The sequence below is a fragment of the Pelodiscus sinensis genome, chromosome 4 (assembly GCF_052426305.1).
Source record: "Pelodiscus sinensis isolate ZL-2025 chromosome 4, ASM5242630v1, whole genome shotgun sequence".
Taxonomy (NCBI): domain Eukaryota; kingdom Metazoa; phylum Chordata; order Testudines; family Trionychidae; genus Pelodiscus; species Pelodiscus sinensis.
In genome coordinates, this window is record NC_143055.1 from 60,488,280 (window position 1) to 60,507,024 (window position 18,745).

Genomic DNA, 18,745 nt, shown 5'->3' on the forward strand with positions numbered 1-18,745 from the left:
GCGCAGGAATATGTGTTCTTGATCTTATAACTCACTTGGTTAGGTCCAATAATAGTATCAGCAGAGTGAATATGTGGACCAAGCTGGCAACGGGGTTTGTTGCAAGGGAGGTACCAGGGTTGGTATTAGTGTGGTATGTCCTGTGGTGGTTGGTAAGAATCATCTTGAGGTTAGGTGGTTGTCTATAGAGGTATGTCTAGACTACAGGGTTTTGTCGACAGAAGTTTTGTCGACAGATACTGTCGACAAAGCTTCTGTCGACAAAGAGCGTCTAGACTACATCCAGTTCTGTCGACAAAGCAAGCCGCTTTGTCGACATAACAGTGTAGACGCAAAGGACAGTGTAGATGCAATAATGCCTTCTATCAACAGAACTCTGTCGACAAAAGGCATTATTCCTCGTAGAATGAGGTTTACATACGTCGACAAAACTGCTGAGTTTTGTCGACGTTATGTCGACATAACTCAAAGGCAGTGTGGATGCAGGTATAGTTTTGTCGACAAAAGTCCACTTTTGTCAACAAAACACTGTAGTCTAGACACACCCTAGGAGACTATGGGTCTGTCTCCCAGAGCCTCTTGGGGTGTGTCTAGACTACAGGGTTTTGTCGACAAAAGTGGACTTTTGTCGACAAAACTATACCTGCGTCCACACTACCGCTGAGTTCTGTCGACATAACGTCGACAGAACTCAGCAGTTTTGTCGACGCTGGTAAACCTCATTTTACGAGGCATAACGCCTTCTGTTGACAGAGTTTCTGTCGACAGAAGGTGTTATTGCATGTAAACTGTCCTTTGCGTCCACACTACCATGTCGACAAAGCAGCTTGCTTTGTCGACAGAAGCCTGTAGTCTAGACGTACCCTTGGAGTTTAGTATCCTGTTCCAGTATAGGCTGTAGTTTATTGATAATGTGTTGGACAGGTTTAAGTCGGGGGCTGTAGGTGATGACAAGTGGTGTTCTATTGTTGGTTTTCTTGGGTCTGTCTTGAAGTAGATGGTTTCTAGGTATTTGTCTGGCTCTTTCAATTTGCTTTTTTATTTCTCCGGGTGGGTAGTTGAGGTTTATAAATGCTTGGTAGAGATCCTGAAGTTTCTGGTCTCTGTCAGTGGGACTAGAGCAGATGCGGTTGTATCAAAGGGCTTGGCTATAGATGATGGATTGTATGGTGTGTTCTGGATGGGAGCTGGAAGCATGTAGGTAATTGTATGAGTCAGTGGGTTTTCTGTAGAGAGTGGTGTCTAATTTTCCATTACTGATTTGTATTGTGGTGTCCAGGAAATGGATCTCTCGTGTAGAATGGTCCAGGCTGAGATTGATGGTGGGGTATAGGTTGTTAAAATCTCTGTGGAATGTCTCCAGTGTTTCTTGGCCATGCGTCCAGATCATAAAGATGTCATCGATGTAGCATAAGTAGAGAAGGGTAAAAGGGGATGGGAGTTGAGGAAACGACTAAAACTAAATAAAAGGAACAACTAAATAAACTAGCAGTAGCTGGACTCTAATATCTCTAGGTATTTGTATACTTAGATTTGAAAGTATATAACTCGTCAGCACTAGAAGACCTTAAGACAGGGCTGGCCTTACCATGAGATGAACTGAGACGGCCGCCTCAGGTGCCAGACTGTGGGAGGGCACCACAAGAACCCAAAGAATTGAGACCTTTCAAAGTTTTGGCCCAAGCAAGGGGACATGGGAGTGTCATTTGAGCTCCCCGCCTCAAATGCCAAAATTTTGTGGGCTGGCCCTAGCTTAAGTAGTATATGAACTTCTAGTCATTAATTCAACAGTTCTACCATTTAACAGAGGCATTCATTAGAGCCTCTTATAATACAGATCTTAGACTGGTGGTGTCCAACCAGTTCTGAAGCAGTAGCCACTATAGTGAACACCTGAGACATTTATTTATTAAGTCATTATACCAATAGCATGTATATTAAAAATCTAACTTTAATTGTGAGTTTCCACTACAAGTAAAACTCTTCATTTTAGGAATGCTTTTCTGGCTTTGTTGTATGCAAACTCATTCATAATTAAAGAGAAATCTAATTTACATGCAACATGACTATTAGTGTTAAGCACTGAGAGCCCATTCAAATTCTCTTGTCCCATTGTAGAACAATGATAGTTCTTGTTTTAGCACATTGAATGTGCATTCATCTGAAGCCACTTATGCAAGAGACTGACAAAAATGCGTAATGCAATTGTGATATTAGGAAATACAGTCAACAGGCTGAGATTGAATATTTCTTGAAGCAGTTCTTTTGGCTTTGTAGCCTGATTTAAAATTGGTGGAATGTATACATTTCGGGAAGATGATCTTGTCACAGAGCTCTCTTGAAATTTCCTTGTTGTACCTTTGTTGAAACTGTTTAGCTGCTGAATATAGATCTTCATTACTTAGTTCCCTGAACTCCCAAAGGAATCCAAAAAGGGTACACATTTGTTGCAGTGACTCAAATTGACATGTGAGACCAGATTTGATGGAGTCAATAATAGCAAAAAAAGAATGGATGTGAAGGTGCCTTTCTGCACCAGATTGAGATGTTAGACTGCAATTGGTGGAAAACTCAGATGAAATATCAATACCCTGTGCAACTGATTTGGACTCGGAAAGGATTGTCCCCTATTGATCACGAATCTTTTGAATATCTTTAAGAAGTCATTCAGTGTTATCCCTCTCAACATCTAATGTAGCATTGCATGCTTCAGTTACAAGATTAATTTTGTGGATCATTTTTAGCAGCTTCATCCACATGGACGACATTAAGATATATTCAAATTTGGAGGTATACTTCTGAATTGACTTAAGCTCAGTGCAAGCCAACCTGTGCTGTGAGAGTAAGAGATTCAAGCTCACTTAAAGCCTCTCTCACAGAGTCCAAATGCTCTGCATCTGGTTTAATGCCATCAATTCATGCTGACCATCTCATTGTCGACATGCCGTGAAGAGAAACAGACAGATGCTGCTTCAGAATTTCCCACTTTCAAGGACTGCTACTGAAGAGGTTGTACAATTGCTGGATTGTTCCAAAGTATGTGATTGCTTCCTTGCATGATTCAACACCATCAAAATTGATATGATTTAGTGGGTGGTTGCCACAACTACAGAAAATACAGTTTGGATTTTGCTCAAGAAGGACCACTTGTACTCCATTGTACTTCCCAGCCATATTGGAACCATTGTCATAGGCTTGGCCAATGCAGGCTTGAAAATTTAATTTGAAGCCTTCCAGAATTTCTAATAGATGAGTTGTGATTTCTTTTCAGTTTTTTTTCTTGAAATTATTGAACAAAATGAATCGTTCTTCAGTTGAAACCTTTGAACTTCCAGCAATTTTAATATATCACACCACCAAGTTCTTTATGAGAACAGTCTGGAGTTGCATCAATAATAATTTAAAAGTACTTCCAATGTTGTATCTCTTCAAAAATTGTTATTTGCACAAATGTCCCACACAGCTCAAACTCATTTTGTATTTTGGTAGACAGATAACGGACTTGCTTGCATTTTCTGCTCTCTTGTGATTCACGAACATGTTTACATGGCCTGATAAAAGTGGGTCATACTTGCTAAGAAGTTCAAGCATACCAATAACATTTCCATTTATAGGGTTACCGATACGTTGACTGGAACCAAACAAAGCCAATCCCCATTCAGAAAGAAAAAGAATGATATTCAATATGTACTCATGGAGGGTTTTTTTCAGTTATTAGTTTTTGTGTTTATTTCACTCAGAAGTAAGTTTTCAATTGAATTGTCAGCTAGTGCTGCTCTACTAGCTGACTACCATGTAACCTAGTTATCTTTATGTGATACTGAAATTTCATATGCATGTATTCAGTCTTTCAGCTTCCTCCAACCTCTACTGATGCTCCAACCGGATGGATCAGACAGTATGGATGCATTTTAAGTATTACTGTTAAAAATGAAACAGAGTACACAGTACAGAACCTGCTTTTCCATGCTCCAGAAGAGTCAGTCTCTTGTGTAGATCTCTCCATTTGAAAGAGTTTTTGTCAGCAGATGAGTGGGAAAACCACGATTTTCACCATTTTTCATGATATTACTTGGAATCTGAAAACAACTCACTTTGAGAAACAACTGCATTTAAGCACCATTATTCTTATCAAGAAATCCAATATCAGATTCTGATGCCACTGTTGTTACATTGTGTCCTGTTCTAGTCATAAGTTCTTGTTCTTGCTGCGCAGCATCTCCGAGGTCCTAATTTTCTGCCTGCACAGTCTCTAAATAGATTCTGCATCTATTATTACTGTTGGCATTTCTGTGTCTTGATTAATGACTTCCTCGTTTTGAGGCAGTGGCATTGAAATATCATTTGTGAGTACACAGTTTCCCTCATCAGAACTGGAAGTGTCACTGTCAGTATGGTCGCTGTCTAAACTCTAATGGCTAAGGCATCTTTTCTACAAGAAATGATGTTATTAGCTTTAAACTCTCAACTGCTCTTTCAGGGTATGTCTACACTACCCCACTAGTTCGAACTAGCGGGGTAATGTATGCATACCAAACTTGCTAATGAAGCCCGGGATTTGAATTTCCCGGGCTTCATTAGCATAAAGCCGGCACCGCCATTTTTAAAAGCCGGCTAGTGCGAACCCCGTGCCGCGCGGCTACACGCGGCACGGGCTAGATAGTTCGAACTACGTAGCCATGGTACTCCGTGGAACGAGGAGTACAGATAGTTCGGAATGGCTACGTAGTTCGAACTATCTAGCCCGTGCCGCGTGTAGCCGCGCGGCACGGGGTTCGCACTAGCCGGCTTTTAAAAATGGCGGCGCGGCTTTATGCTAATGAAGCCCGGGAAATTCAAATCCCGGGCTTCATTAGCAAGTTCGGTATGCATACATTACCCCGCTAGTTCGAACTAGCGGGGTAGTGTAGACATACCCTCACTCTGTTGCTTGTGCTGTCTCTTACTTGCACCACGTTCACATCTTCACTTCATTTTTATATAGAAGGGGTTCTTTTAAAACAGAGTAACACACAGTAAATTAATTCACTGAAGCTATTGGTTATACAAAATTTTAATTGTATATACTTGACAATTAATATTATATAATAATGGATTAGAGGTGTTATTTACAATGGCCCTTAAAGCCTTATTTCAAAAGTACTGAAATTTCATCTGCTAACATGTTCCCATTAGTAAATTCCTCTAATAACTGGTGTGTTATCATGAATATGAACACTGGACGATTGCCAGATTAGATATGAAGTTTATTAAACCACCAGAATTAAAAATTTTATCACAAAAAAGCCTTTAAAGGTGACTTTAAAACTGGACAAAGAATTCACTTACAAAGAGTTGAGCCTGGTATGGTTATTGTATACGAAGACACATAAGAAAAAACAGGAATACGAAAATCTCCTATGCAGAGATAAACGTCTAATTTAAAGGTTAAACTCACTCTTAGATGAAGCAAATCACTTTACAGTAACAGAATAAATTACGACTTTCAAAACCTATAAGCTATGCAAAGACTGTAAACAACGTTTCATAATGTAGAACCACTAATCACAGAAACTACTCCAGTCAGATGTGACCGAAAATTAGCAAAGGCCCATGGACTCAATGTTTTAAATCAATTTTTTGCAAGTGTATATTGCTTCTTTGTTATACGTTTTAAATCAATGTTTTAAATCAATTTTTTGCAAGTGTATATTGCTTCTCTGTTATACGTTCAAGGTGTATAATAAATGGAAATGAGTTGGTAGAAAAATGTCAAAATTTGAGGCCCCTTTGTCTCTTGAGGTCTGGGCCAAATGTCCCTCCTACCTGCCTCTGATAGGGCCTGCAGCAGGCCCAATGGCATCTGGCAGTAAAGTAGAGCAGCAGGTGGTGTAATTTAGGGGTCTATGCCTTCCATTGCACTGTGACTGTTATTCCCTGGTGTTTCCTTTTATTCTATCTGAATAAATAAAAATAAAAAGGGACTCAGAAGGCGGCATATACTGTGCTGATTTAACTCCAGCTGCAGGGAATCCTATGCAAATCTAAGAAAGGGACAAGAGATTACTTGAGTGATTCATTCCTTTCTTTGCAAGAGCTCCAGAGGGTTAGCTTTGGGTAACTGCTTTTCTGCCCTCATGTGAGGAACCCTTGGTTTCAGTGTGTGTATATAAATGCCCAAATTTTCCTCTCTGAGAGAAGTGGACATGCTACAGAGACAACCAGAGAGGGAAGCATCCCCCTCTCTCATAGAAACTCCAAACTTTGTTTATCACAAACAAAATACAGGACTATGTAGCAAAGTCCTGTATTTTGTTTCAGCTACACCAGACTAACACGGCTACATTTCTATCACTTTGTTTATCACCTGTGTTTTAATTGGGCTACCCCAAGCAGGGGAAAGCCCTAGGACAGCAGTGTCCCAGGAGGGTGGACCATGCCATTGGAGGAAGCAGTTGCTGCTGGAGAAACAAAGAGAACTACCAGGCTACAAATAGCTGACAGAGGCTGCCTTGTGGCACATGGACACCCTTCACACCGCCTTAATCGAGACGACAACTTTGGGACAGTCACTAGAGGGTAATAGGAAGTAGCCCAGGGAGGACAGCGTTAAGCATTCCCTTAGAGTGAATACTGTTTGGGGCAGTTGATTAGGTATTTTTTAAAATTTTCATGCTTGCATTCAGTATAATTAGCTCTAGGCATTTTTGTCAACAGCAATTGGGGAAAGGTGCTTGGAAGAGAGCGAAATACAGAAAATAAATGTAGCATACTAAATTAGCTGTAGTTTGTAAACATGCAAATTATTTTTCTGACAGCCTTTCAAAAGTGGATGGTACCATACTCTTGGGAATTCTCCCATTTGTTTCTGTTTTTTGTTTTTTCATTAAATAAACCTTTTATCAACAGTAAATGTGATGCAAATGGGACAGCAGAAGAGCTAATTGTTTTTGTTTTATGATCACTGGGCATTTTGCTTGTGCTTATGTAGTCTACAGTGTTGCTAGTTGTAGGAGTTAAACATTTACTTCTAAACACAGAATGTTGTTCAATAAGATCTGTAGTTCAGATAAACTTGACTGCACCTCACATTTTCGAAAGTGCCTAAAGATCTTAGAGTTTTGCCAACTTTCAGTGGATTTATGATCTTGTAATCAGCAAAGGGAAGTTTTGATACTGCTGTTACAGTTACTTTATCTTACTGATAATTGCATATGGTATCTGCCTTTTGCTCTATTGTTCCACTTGAGATTGTCCTGTTAATGTTTAATTATAAAAGGATGCAACAACAGTGGTAGTAATAAATACAGCATGTCATTTTGGTAGCCTGCTAAAAAAGCAGTGATGTAATTTTGACAGTCATTAAAACAATAACCGCAATTTATTTTCTTGGGCTTGAGAAAATGCCTTACAGTAACAAGACTTAAAGAGCTTAATCTGTTTAGCTATCATAAAGAAGTATAAGAGATTAGGTAATACCATGTACCTTCACAAGGAGAAAATACCAGGAACCTGAGAAAGACACAAGATGCATAAATGGCCAGAGGTAAAAGACAGACAAAAATCAAATTAGAAAAAAGGCGCACATTTTTATAGTGTTAATGGTGGTTAACCATTGGCACAATCGATCATAGGTGCCGGATCTAGGAGTGCAGAAGTAGTTTCCGTAAGATAAAGGGTACAGTTTGGTTCAATAGTTCCCAGTACTCTTGCACACTACCAAGGGAGATGATGGATTCTCCATCTCTTGGTGTCATTAGAGTTCAACTGAATGCCTTTCTGGAAAAAAAACACTTTGGTCAAACAAGCTATTGAGCTCAATTCAGGGCAACAGGTGAAGTCTTTTGGCTAGAGCCCTGTAAAGATACAAAATTTGTATGTGCATCTGATCCATGATCTACAATCATGGTCTACAGCTACCTACTGATATAAAACAGCTATCTGCAAGATTTGCAGGGTTCTACTTATGGCTTATATTAAGCAGGAAGGAAAACTAGGTGATCTAATGGACACTTCTGGTTTATGAATCTGAAAAATATTTTAAATGATCTTCTGTGCTTACATCTTATAATAAAATCTATTGCAAGTTTGAAATTCCAGTTTCCTCCTCCCCTCATTATGTGTGTGTTATAATAGTTCATTATTGTAAGCCCATGGACTTCTGTATGTGGAAACCCTGAACAGTCCAACTCATTCTGTAGATATCTGCAGAACACAAAGTTCTTTTACAAAGTGTGATGGGAGTCTTGAGAATGAAAACAGATGTCCCATGCCCTTGTTGAGCTTGCAGTTACAAAAAAAAAAAAAAAAAAAAAAAAAAGATTGAATCCACAGCATCATAAGCTTTTCACTGATCTGAATAATTCTATGCTTTCTGGTGGAGCGACTCTCCAAGCAACCAGCCCTGCTCTGGCCAGTGGGGCTTCCTGCCCTCAGCCACGAGCCCACTGGCAGGGCTCCCTTCCCCCAGGATACTGGCCCTGCATACTGCTAACCACTAGATGTTACCAAACCACAGATGTTTCTGAACCAGAGTCCCAGACCACAGAGGTTCAGACTATACTGTTACACTATACAGAATGAAATTGTTTATGGAGAAGGAGGTCCCATATGTACCAAGTCTCTGCACAGACCCACAAGGGAGTTAGAAACAGACAAGGGAAGGGGACAGTTTTCTTCCCCCAATCCTATGCATCATTTCCCCACACACAGCCTGTTTCTACTGTTGTAATGGAGCATGTAATGTAGCTAGCAATAAATGTGTTTTTGACCTGTGGGCAATCACGGACCACAGTGCAAGTGATGGGCCCCTCGGTCTAGTGATAGCTGAAACAATAGAATTCACTACCCAAGTCATGGACCAGCATAAGGCCATGGGTTAGAATGGAGGACAAATGCAGACATTGGAATTGATTGGATTGCAGCTGCATGTCTGTGTGTGTCAAGCAGAAAGCCAAAAACAGAAAAGCAGCTAGGAAATCAACAGCACTAGAAGCACTAGTGAGTGTGGCCCCCGAGAGGAAGCCATGACAAAGAGCTTCTTTTGGGCAGAATTGGAATTAGGAGGAAAGCAAATAGCTCCTGTTTGTTCTTACTACATCCAGGAAATAGGGATTTGTGTACATTAATTATAAACAAACAGGATTATATTGAAGAAATGGCTCTCGTCAATTTCAATACCCAGTGGAAATAACCCATCAAGCTGTGAAGATGGGCCTACCACTCAGGCCAACAACAGCAACAAAAAGCAAGCAACAATACTTTGGCTGTATGCTAGGCAGGAGAGGACAGAGGATAGGCAGAACGTGAATTAAAAAGGGATAGACTAGAAGACGCTATAAAACATTTGTACTGTTGCATGCTACAGAAATACTGCCATTTCACGCAGTAGCTCACAGGACTGAGCCCATTCCATGGCTGTGTCTGTATTGCTAGTCCCAAAATAACTCTTCCAGAGCATGACTCTGCAGTGCAACTGTTATGCATCACACTAGGTGTGCCACAGTTTGGGAATTTTTGAAGTTAAAAAAAAAATTAAAGTTGAAAACAAACCAGATGCTACTTTTCCATTTAGGGGACAGAAGTACAAGGATGGAGTTCAGTGAGAAATAGCTTGTGTCATTAAAATTTAATCAATATATTGCACATGGCAGAGAAAGTGATTAAAAACCCCTTCTCAACACCATATGTACTTAAAGGATATGAAGTCCTCCTCTCAAAAGATCTAATTTTAAAAATAATATTGAGATGAGCAGACTTTGACTCCCTCAAAGAACTGATGGGCAGGATCCCCTAGGATGCTTACATGAAGGGGAAAGGAGTCCAGGAGAACTGGCAGTATTTTAAAGAAAACTTAAAAGGTAAAGGAAGAAAGCATCCCAATGTGCAGCAAGAAAAGCAAATATGGTAGGCAACCAGATTGGCTTATAGGGGACATCCATGGTGAACACAAAAAGGAAGCTTACAAGAAGTGGAAACTTGGACTGGTGACTATGGAGGAGTATAAATATATTGCTCGAGAATGCAGGGAGTTATCAGGAAGGTGAAAGAGCAATTGGAATGGCAGCTGGCAAGGGATGTGAAGGATAACAAGAAAGGTTTCTACAGGCATGTTAGCAATAAGAGGGTCATCAGAGAGGATGTGGGGCCCCTACTGGATGAGGGAGGTAACCTAGTGACAGATGATGTGGGAAAAGCTGAAGTGCACAACGTTTTCTTTGCCTCTGTCTTCACGGAGGAGGTCAGCTCCCAGACAAATGCACTAGGCAACACAGAATGGGAAGGAAGTGGACAGCCCTTAGTGGGGAAAGAACAAGCTAGGAACTATTTAGAAAAGCTAAACATACACAAATCCATGGGCCCAGATTTAATGCATCTGAGGCTATTGAGGGAGTTTGCAAATGTCATTACGGAGCCTTTGGCCATTATCTTTGAAAACTTGTAGAGATCAGGAGAGATCCTGGATGATTGGAAAAAGGCAAATGTAGTGCCCATCTTTAAAAAAGGGAAGAAGGACAATCCAGGGAAATACAGACCAGTCAGCCTTACCTCAGTTCCCAGAAAAATCATGTAGGGGATACTCGGGGAATCTATTTTGAAGCACTTGGAAGAGGAGAAAGTAATCACGAATAGTCAACATGGATTCACGAAGGGCAAGTCGTGCCTGACCAATCTGGTTAGCTTCTATGATGAGTTAACTGGCTCTGTGGATATGGGGAAGTCAGTGGATGTGATATACCTTGAATTTAGCAAAGCTTTTGATACGGTCTCCCACAATATTCTTGCCAGCAAATTAAGGGAGTATGGATTGGATAAATGGACTGTAAGATGGATAGAAAGTTGGCTAGTCTGTTGGGCCCAACGGGTAGTGATCAACGGCTCCATGTCAGGTTGGCGGTCGGTTTCTAGCAGAGTGCCCTAAGAATCAGTTCTTGGACCAGTTTTGTTCAACATCTTTATTAATGACCTGGACGAGGTGATGGATTGTACCCTCAGCAAGTTTGCAGATGACACTAAGCTAAGGGGAGAGGTAGATACGCTGGAGGGCAGGGATAGGGTCCAGAGTGATGTGAACAGAGTAGAGGATTGGGCCAAAAGAAATTCGACGAGGACCAACAAGGACAAGTGCAGAGTCCTGCACTTGGGACGGAAGAATCCCAAACATTGTTACAGGCTGGGGACTGAATGGCTAAGTAGCAGTTCAGCAGGAAAGGACCTGGAGGTTACAGTGGATGAGAAGCTACATATGAGTCAACAGTGTGCCCTTGTAACCAAGAAGGCTAGTGGCATATTAGAGTGCATTAGGAGGAACATTGTCAGCAGATCCAGAGAAATGATTATTCCCCTTTATTCGGCTCTGGTGAGGCCACATCTGGAGCATTGTGTCCAGTTCTGGGCCCCCCACTGTAGAAAGGATGTGGATGCATTGGAGAGGATCCAGCGGAAGGCGACCAAAATGATTAGGGGGCTGGAGCACATGACCTATGAGGAGAGACTGAGGGATTTGGGTTTGTTTAACCTGCAGAAGAGAAGAGTAAGGGGGAATTTGATAGCAGTCTTCAACTTCCTGAAGGGAGATTTGAAAGTAGATGGAGAAAGGCTGTTCACAATAGTGACGGATGGCAGAACAAGGAGCAATGGTCTCAAGTTACAATGGGGGAGGTCTAGGTTGGATATTAGGAAAAATCTATTTCACTAGGAGGGTGGTGAAGCACTGAAATGCTTTACCTAGGAAGGTGGTGGAATCTCCATCCCTAGAGGTGTTTAAGTCTCGGCTTGACAAAGCCCTGGCTGGGATGATTTAGTTGGGATTGGTCCTGCCTTGGGCAGGGGGCTGGACTTGATGACCACCTGAGATCTCTTCCACTCTATGATTCTATGATTTTAGTTGAAACTGCTACACTTGTTCTCACAATAATCAAAGCTTGTTATCTTGGTCCTTGCAAATATCTGTGACTCATAGGCTAATGATGAAAGTGTCTCACACATCCATCAGTGGTTTTTTTAAGATGCATAAATCATGGAGTTTCAGTTCAACTTAATTTTTAACATTAATTTTTAAAATAATCTCTAGGGGTGCATCTACACTTGCTCCATAGTTCGAACTAGGGATGCAAATGTAGGCAACCAAAATTGCTAATGAAGCAGGGATCTCACCAGCGCATTACTCTGCTCAACAGATTATTTGAACCAGGAAGTGTGCACCAGGACATGTTAGTTCGAACTAACGTGTCCTAGTGCGCACTTCCTGGTTCGAATCAGCTGTTGAGCGGAGAAACGCACCAGTGAGATCATGCTAATGAAGCGCAGGATATTTCAATCCCTGCTTCATTAGCAATTTCAGTCGTCTACATTTGTATCCCGAGGTCGAACTAGGGAGCAAGTGTAGACATACCCTAGCTGAGCTTTTTTAAAAGACTAAATATTCTACAGGTTGCACCTCCATTAACCAGACTCTCTCATCTGGCAAAATCCATGGTCCAACATGACCACGGATGTTCCTGGATGAGAGAGCCCCAGAGCCAGAGGGCCAGCAGCTGGGAGCCCAGCAAATCTAGTAGCGATGGGGCCACAGCAGCCAGGACAGCGGCAGTGGAGCAAGATCAGGGCTGCCTGCTGCCTAGCAGCGGGGCTGGGACGATAGCAGCATAGGAGGGGAAGCCTGGCCAGGGATGCATCAGCCCAGGAGAAACAGCACAATCACAGCCACATGACACCAGGCAGCAGGGCTGGTGCTGTGGCTGCAGCAGCCTGAAGGGAAAAACCCTGGCCAAGGCTGCAGCAGCCCAGAAGGGGAAACTGGGCTGGATTTGCAGCAGCCCATGCCACCTGGAAGGAAGCAGAGTCGGAGCTGGGACTGTGGCAGCCCAATGGGGCTCTGTGCTGCCCAGTCAGCAGCGGAATCAAGTCTGGGATTGGCCAGCAGGCAGCCTGGCACGCTGAAGGAGCCGGCAGCAGGGAGAAGCAGTGGGCTGAGGAGTTGGTGTCAGGCGACCTCCCCTTGTTCAGCAAATTCCCTCATCCAGGACCGGTCAAATCCTGAGGATGCCAAACCAGGGAGGTCCAACCTGCATCTTCTAGTAATGCATGGAAATTAGAGACACCCATCAAGAAATATGTGAGCCTGGATTCTTTTTTTGTATAGTAAATTTACAACAAACTTGTATCAAAAACTATTCTGAGCTTGGTTGTAAAAACACTTAGGTCATCTCCAGTGGATGCTTGTCAAGCTGTATCAGAAAGATCAAGTATTGGCACTGAAACCACACGGTTGTGTTAAAGCATGCTGCCAGTAGACAAAGCCTTACTCTCCAAAGCGCACACTAAGCAACCTCCTTAAGATTCTACCTTAAAATTCACTTCTTCCAGTTAGTCTTCAGGAACCCAATTTTTCTAAATGACATCTAAGATTGTGCCTAGGAAGATAGAAAGAAGGGCTGAGACCCCTGTAAAAATGTGGTTCCCACTCTGTCCATTTTTAGGGCTCTTCGTGCCTACTCATATGTCTGTATTGAGATGCTGGAACAATTTGTATTGTGGAGGTGCCAAGAGCCATTGAACCAAACTGTAAACCCTGTATATAATGGTAACCACTTCAAGCCAGTGAAACACCTTGGCTGCGTCTAGATTGGCAAGTTTTTCCACAGCTGCTTTTGCAGAAAAACTTGCCAGCTGTCTACACTGGCCGTTTGAATTTCTGCAAGAACGCTGACGATCTCATGTAAGATTGTCAGTGTTCTTGCGGAAATACTATGCTGCTCCCGTTCGGGCAAAAGCCCTCTTGCGCAAATGCTTTTGTGCAAGAGGGCCAGTGTAGACAATGCGGTATTGTTTTGCGCAAAAAAGCCCCGTTCGCGAAAATAGCTTTTTTTTCTTGCGCAAAACCACATCTGGATTGGCAGGGACGCTTTTCCGCAAAAAGTGCTTTTGCGGAAAAGCGTCCGTGCCAATCTAGGCGCTCTTTTCTGCAAATACTTTTAACGGAAAAAAGCATTTGCGGAAAATCATGCCAATCTAGACGTAGCCCTCTAGTTTCAGCACCTATGTATCATATAATGCGTGTCTCTCAGTAAGACAACAAGGGTTTTTGAGCCAAGGCAAGGACCCATTGTTCCCTTATATTGGTAAAGCATCACTTACCCTTATGCAATATATAATGCAGGCTGAATCTCTTTAATCCAGCACCTTCTGGTCTGGCAACATCCGTGGTCCCATAACTTTTTTTACAGCCACCAACCCTTCCTCTCAGAGTACTGTGCTTTTATTTAGCTCTAATTTACTCTTAAATGCCTTCTAAGAGCCCAGGAAGCAAAGGAAGTGTTTGTAATGTTTCTAGACAATATTGACTTCCTATGGTTCAGCAAATTCTCTGGTTCAGAAGCAGTCAGGTCATGAGGGTACCGGACTAGAGAGGTTCAACCTGTTGCAGTTCTGATTCTGCTGAGTAGTATCTTGCTGCCAGAGTTGGTCCCAATGAGCTTATCAGAGCTGTTTGTATAGGAAGGCACTACTCAAGCTGAGCAAGGGTGGCAGAAAGCAGTCCTGTTTTGTAGAATAAGCATAAAATCTGAGGCCTTTCTTACTGTTGCTGAGGCTGTGTCTTTCGAGCCATAGATCTTATTCTGAATAGTTAAAAAAGCCATAAGATTTTAAATATAGTACTGGAGAAAATGTTCCTGATGCTGCACACAAGAGCAAACACAAGGAAAATATAATTTACCATAAACTCATGGGCAGCCGGTATGCTCGGCAGGGAAAGGCACTGCCTTCCCAAACTGTGAGCCTGGCCCTGCCCACGCTCAGCCCCCATAATGCCTACTGTAGGTGTTCTGGAGTTGGGCCTCAGGCCGCATGCTGCCTGCCCTCCCTATGTACCGGGGATGGGGAGGTTCAGGTTGGGAGCTGTGCACCCTCCCCATGATTGGAGCATAGCCAGGGCAGAAGGAGCAGGGCTGGTGGCTTGACTCCCCCAGCCCAATTTTCACCAACCACCCATGCAGAAACTGCCCTATGTTTATTTTTTAATAATACTTTAATGGTCTGCTGTTTGCAAACAGCTTCACTGCCTACACCTTGCATGCTGAATAATTTGGACAGTGAGTGCTGTAAAACAGTCTCAGACTGGCATATGTCTCAACTTTTTGGTATTGATAATTTCAATGTTGATAAATGCAAAGTAATGTGTATTAGAAAACATAATCTCAACTATAAGTACAAAATGGTGGTAACTAAATTCACTATTCCCACTCAAGAGAGAGATCATGGAGTCATTGTGGATAGTTCTCTGAAAACATCCACTTAATGTGCAGTCACAGTCAAATAAGCAAACTGAATGGTAGGAATCGTTAAAAAAGGGATAGCAAATAAGACATAATATTTTATTGCTTCTATATAAATCTATAGTACCCCCATATCTTGAATACTGTGTGCAGATATGGCTTTTTTTTGCCTCATCTCAAAAAAGATATCTTGGTATTGGAAAAAGTTCAGAAATGGGCACAAAAAAATTACTAGGGGTTTGGAACACTTGTCATATTAGAAGAGATGAAAAAGACTAGGACTTTTCAGCTTGGAAAAGAGGAAACTAAGGGAGCTACGATAGAGGTCTGTAAAATCATGGCTTGTGTGGAGAAAGTGAATATGCTGTTGCCTATGGGAGGTACCATGGTCTAGACTCTAGAGACGGGCTATTCAACATGTGGCCCATGGACCGCATGCGACCCGCGGCATGTTTGTTTGCAGCCTGTGATGCTCTTTGGGTTGATATGTTTTTTAATAATTAAATTCCTGGACTGTTGTGAAGCCAAAACAAAAATGTAGTCAATGTAATGGTCTTCTGTTGATATGAAAGAATGAGAAGTCGTGTGGCATCGTATAGACTAACAGATTTATTGGAGCATAAGCTTTCGTGGGCAAAGACCCAATTCATCAGATGCATGTAGTGGAAATTCCAGGGGCAGGTATAAATATGCAGGCGTAAGACAAGAGTTTCAATCAAGAGTAAGATTAGAGATAATGAGGTTAATTCAATCAGGGAGGATGAGGCCCACTTCTAGCAGCTGATGGGGAGGTGTGGACACTAAGGGTACGTCTAAACTACAGGGTTTTATCAACAGAAGTTTTGTCGACAGATACTGTCGACAAAGCTTCTGTCGACAAAGAGGGCTCGTCTACACTGGCCCCTTTTCCGGAAGGGGCATGTTAATTTCAGCTATCGTACTTTGAAGTAGGAATAAGAGCCTCCGGAAAAGGGCGCTTTTTCAGGAGGATCGGGGCCAGTGTAGACGCTCTTTTCCGGCTTTTCTAAAAGCCGGAAAAAAGCGGCGGACATTTTTATTTAAATGCCGCGGGGGATATTTAAATCCCCCGCGGATTTCCCTACTACGATAGCTGAAATTAACATGCCCCTTCCGGAAAAGGGGCCAGTGTAGACGTAGCCAGAGTGTCTAGACTACATTCAGTTCTGTCGACAAAGCAAGCTGCTTTGTCGACAAAACCCTGTAGTCTAGACACAACCCTACATGCAACAACACCTTCTGTTGTCAGAACTCTGTCGACAGAAGGCGTTATGCCTCGTAAAATGAGGTTTACCAGCGTCGACAAAACTGCTGAGTTCTGTCGACGTTATGTCGACAGAACTCAGCGGTAGTGTAGATGCAGGTATAGTTTTGTCGACAAAAGTCCACTTTTGTCGACAAAACTCTGTAGTCTAGACACACCCTAAGAGAGGAGAAACTGCTTTTGTAGTTAGCTAGCCATGCACAGTCTTTGTTTAATCCTAAAATGATAGTATCAAATTTGAAGATGAATTGTAGCTCTGAAGTTTCTCTTTGAAGTCTGTTCTTGAAGTTTTTTTGTTGCAGGATGGCTACTTTTAAATCTGCTACTGTGTGTCCAGGGAGATTGAAGTGTTCTTCTACAGGTTTTTGTGTATTGCCATTTCAGATATCTACCTCTCTGATACTGTTGATGTGCATTTTAGTAGTTAAATTCCTGGATTGTCATTGCTCATTAAAAGCGCTGTCATATGAGTGGAAATCGGGTAAATATTGCATTTTATTAATATCAGCAAAACTGGCTTAAATGGGACCTGTGTGTTGTGTAGTCTTGCCTTAATTTTTGTATTCGTGTCTGTCAGTGTGAAAAGCTTTTTGCATATATTTGCATGTATACGTAACCACGCTTAAGTTGCAGCCAGTGGCATGTGCTGTGAGCATCATTGTGGCCCCTGTGGCCCCCAGGGCTTCCAAAATTGAGTAGCCTTGCTCTAGAGGGGTGAGTTTGGGATTGGAGTCAATCTCAGCTAGATGAAAGTTTTAATCCTCTTGAGTTTTAATCCTGGCTCTGCTGCTGACTCACCCTGGAGCTTTAGATAAATCACTTGGAGCCAGATATTTTTAAACTGATTTCTAATTGGGTATGCCTCGGCTTTTGGAGCCCCACTGTAGAACCTCATTCTTATTTACACTTAAGCCCCTTTACATGAGCTTGGCTGTGCAAGAGGGCCTTAAAATGGATAAATATAAAGGGCTTTCAATATAATGGGGCCTCAGTATCCATGTCACTTGGACTAGATTTTTCAGAAGGGTTGAATATCCAAAGCTCCAAATAAGATCAAAAGGAGCTGCTGGTTCATAGTATCTCTGAAAGCTCAAGGTCCATGTGCATAAACGTTAGCGACCCAAAAACTGAGGCACCTGAAATTAGAAGCCTTTTTTTTTTTTAAAAGAGTTTTAACTACTCTCCCTCAATCTACCTATCTGCCAAATGGGAAGAATAATTATCTCACGAGGGCATTGTAAGGATTCATTAGTTATTTTTTTTCCCAGTACTTTGAAAATAGAATGTGGCAGATAAGGGCTACGAGTGAGAATTAAAACACTCTTTCTTTTTTAGGTCGCCACTGTGAAGTCCATCAGATGACTGGAAACTACATGTGGGACCCAAGTACAGGAACATCCTTTGACATTGGTGTGAATAAAGAGAGCTTGTTGCCTCTTTGGTGGAATGGATCGGAGCCTTTGTGGGTCACCATGATGAAAGCAAACAAGAAAGTGAATATGTATTACTGGCCTGGTTAGTATCTCTAAATGCAATTACTCAAAACCACCATCTGTTGTTGCATCTTCAAAAATTATGGACAGTTATGTAGGATGATTCTTGAATACTTTGCCGTTATGAAATGGAAACAATGGCAAATATATTTTTACACTCCCTCATGACCATTCTATTTAATTTTTGTATTAAAATATGCACATGCAAAAGATTAAGGTCACTATTAATGGTTTAGCTTACACAAGAGACAGGAAATGACCAAACTTTTAATTTTAATACCAAATATTCAGAATACCTAGGAAACACATCTAGTATATCCTGTAAGATAAGCACTTTTCATAATTTCCCAACATTGACACTCTGCTTACTTTTTCCAGACCTGAATAAGAGACCCGTGTAGCTCAAAAGTTTCTCTCTTCTGCCAACAGATGTTGGTCCAATAAAAAAACATTTCCTCCCCCATTTTGTGTGTGTCATATCCTGGGATCAACACATATCCTCACTATAAGACAGAACTGTTACAAATATGTAGCATGGACCTGTTATAAATACACATACAAGGCACTTAGCTTTTCACTTCTTGAGCTTTTCACTTCTTGAGGTTTTTTTTTTTAATCATTTTAACACTGTAGTCCAAGCACTGCATTAATATACTCAGAGTCATATATATGTAATTTACTAGAGGATTACGCATCAGACGCATAGAACTGGA

General features: G+C 41.8%; 1 protein-coding gene across 2 annotated transcripts in view; it reads left to right on the forward strand.

Annotated features, from left to right (window-relative positions):
• ENPP6 (ectonucleotide pyrophosphatase/phosphodiesterase 6) overlaps positions 1-18,745 on the forward strand; it is a 94,696-nt gene that overhangs the window by 40,875 nt on the left and 35,076 nt on the right. For both annotated transcript variants that reach the window (XM_006130175.4, XM_006130174.5), the window contains exon 2: positions 17,875-18,054. In XM_006130175.4, the coding sequence (XP_006130237.3) occupies positions 17,898-18,054 (157 nt within the window). In that variant the 5' untranslated portion in view covers positions 17,875-17,897. The remainder of the gene's footprint in view (positions 1-17,874; positions 18,055-18,745) is intronic.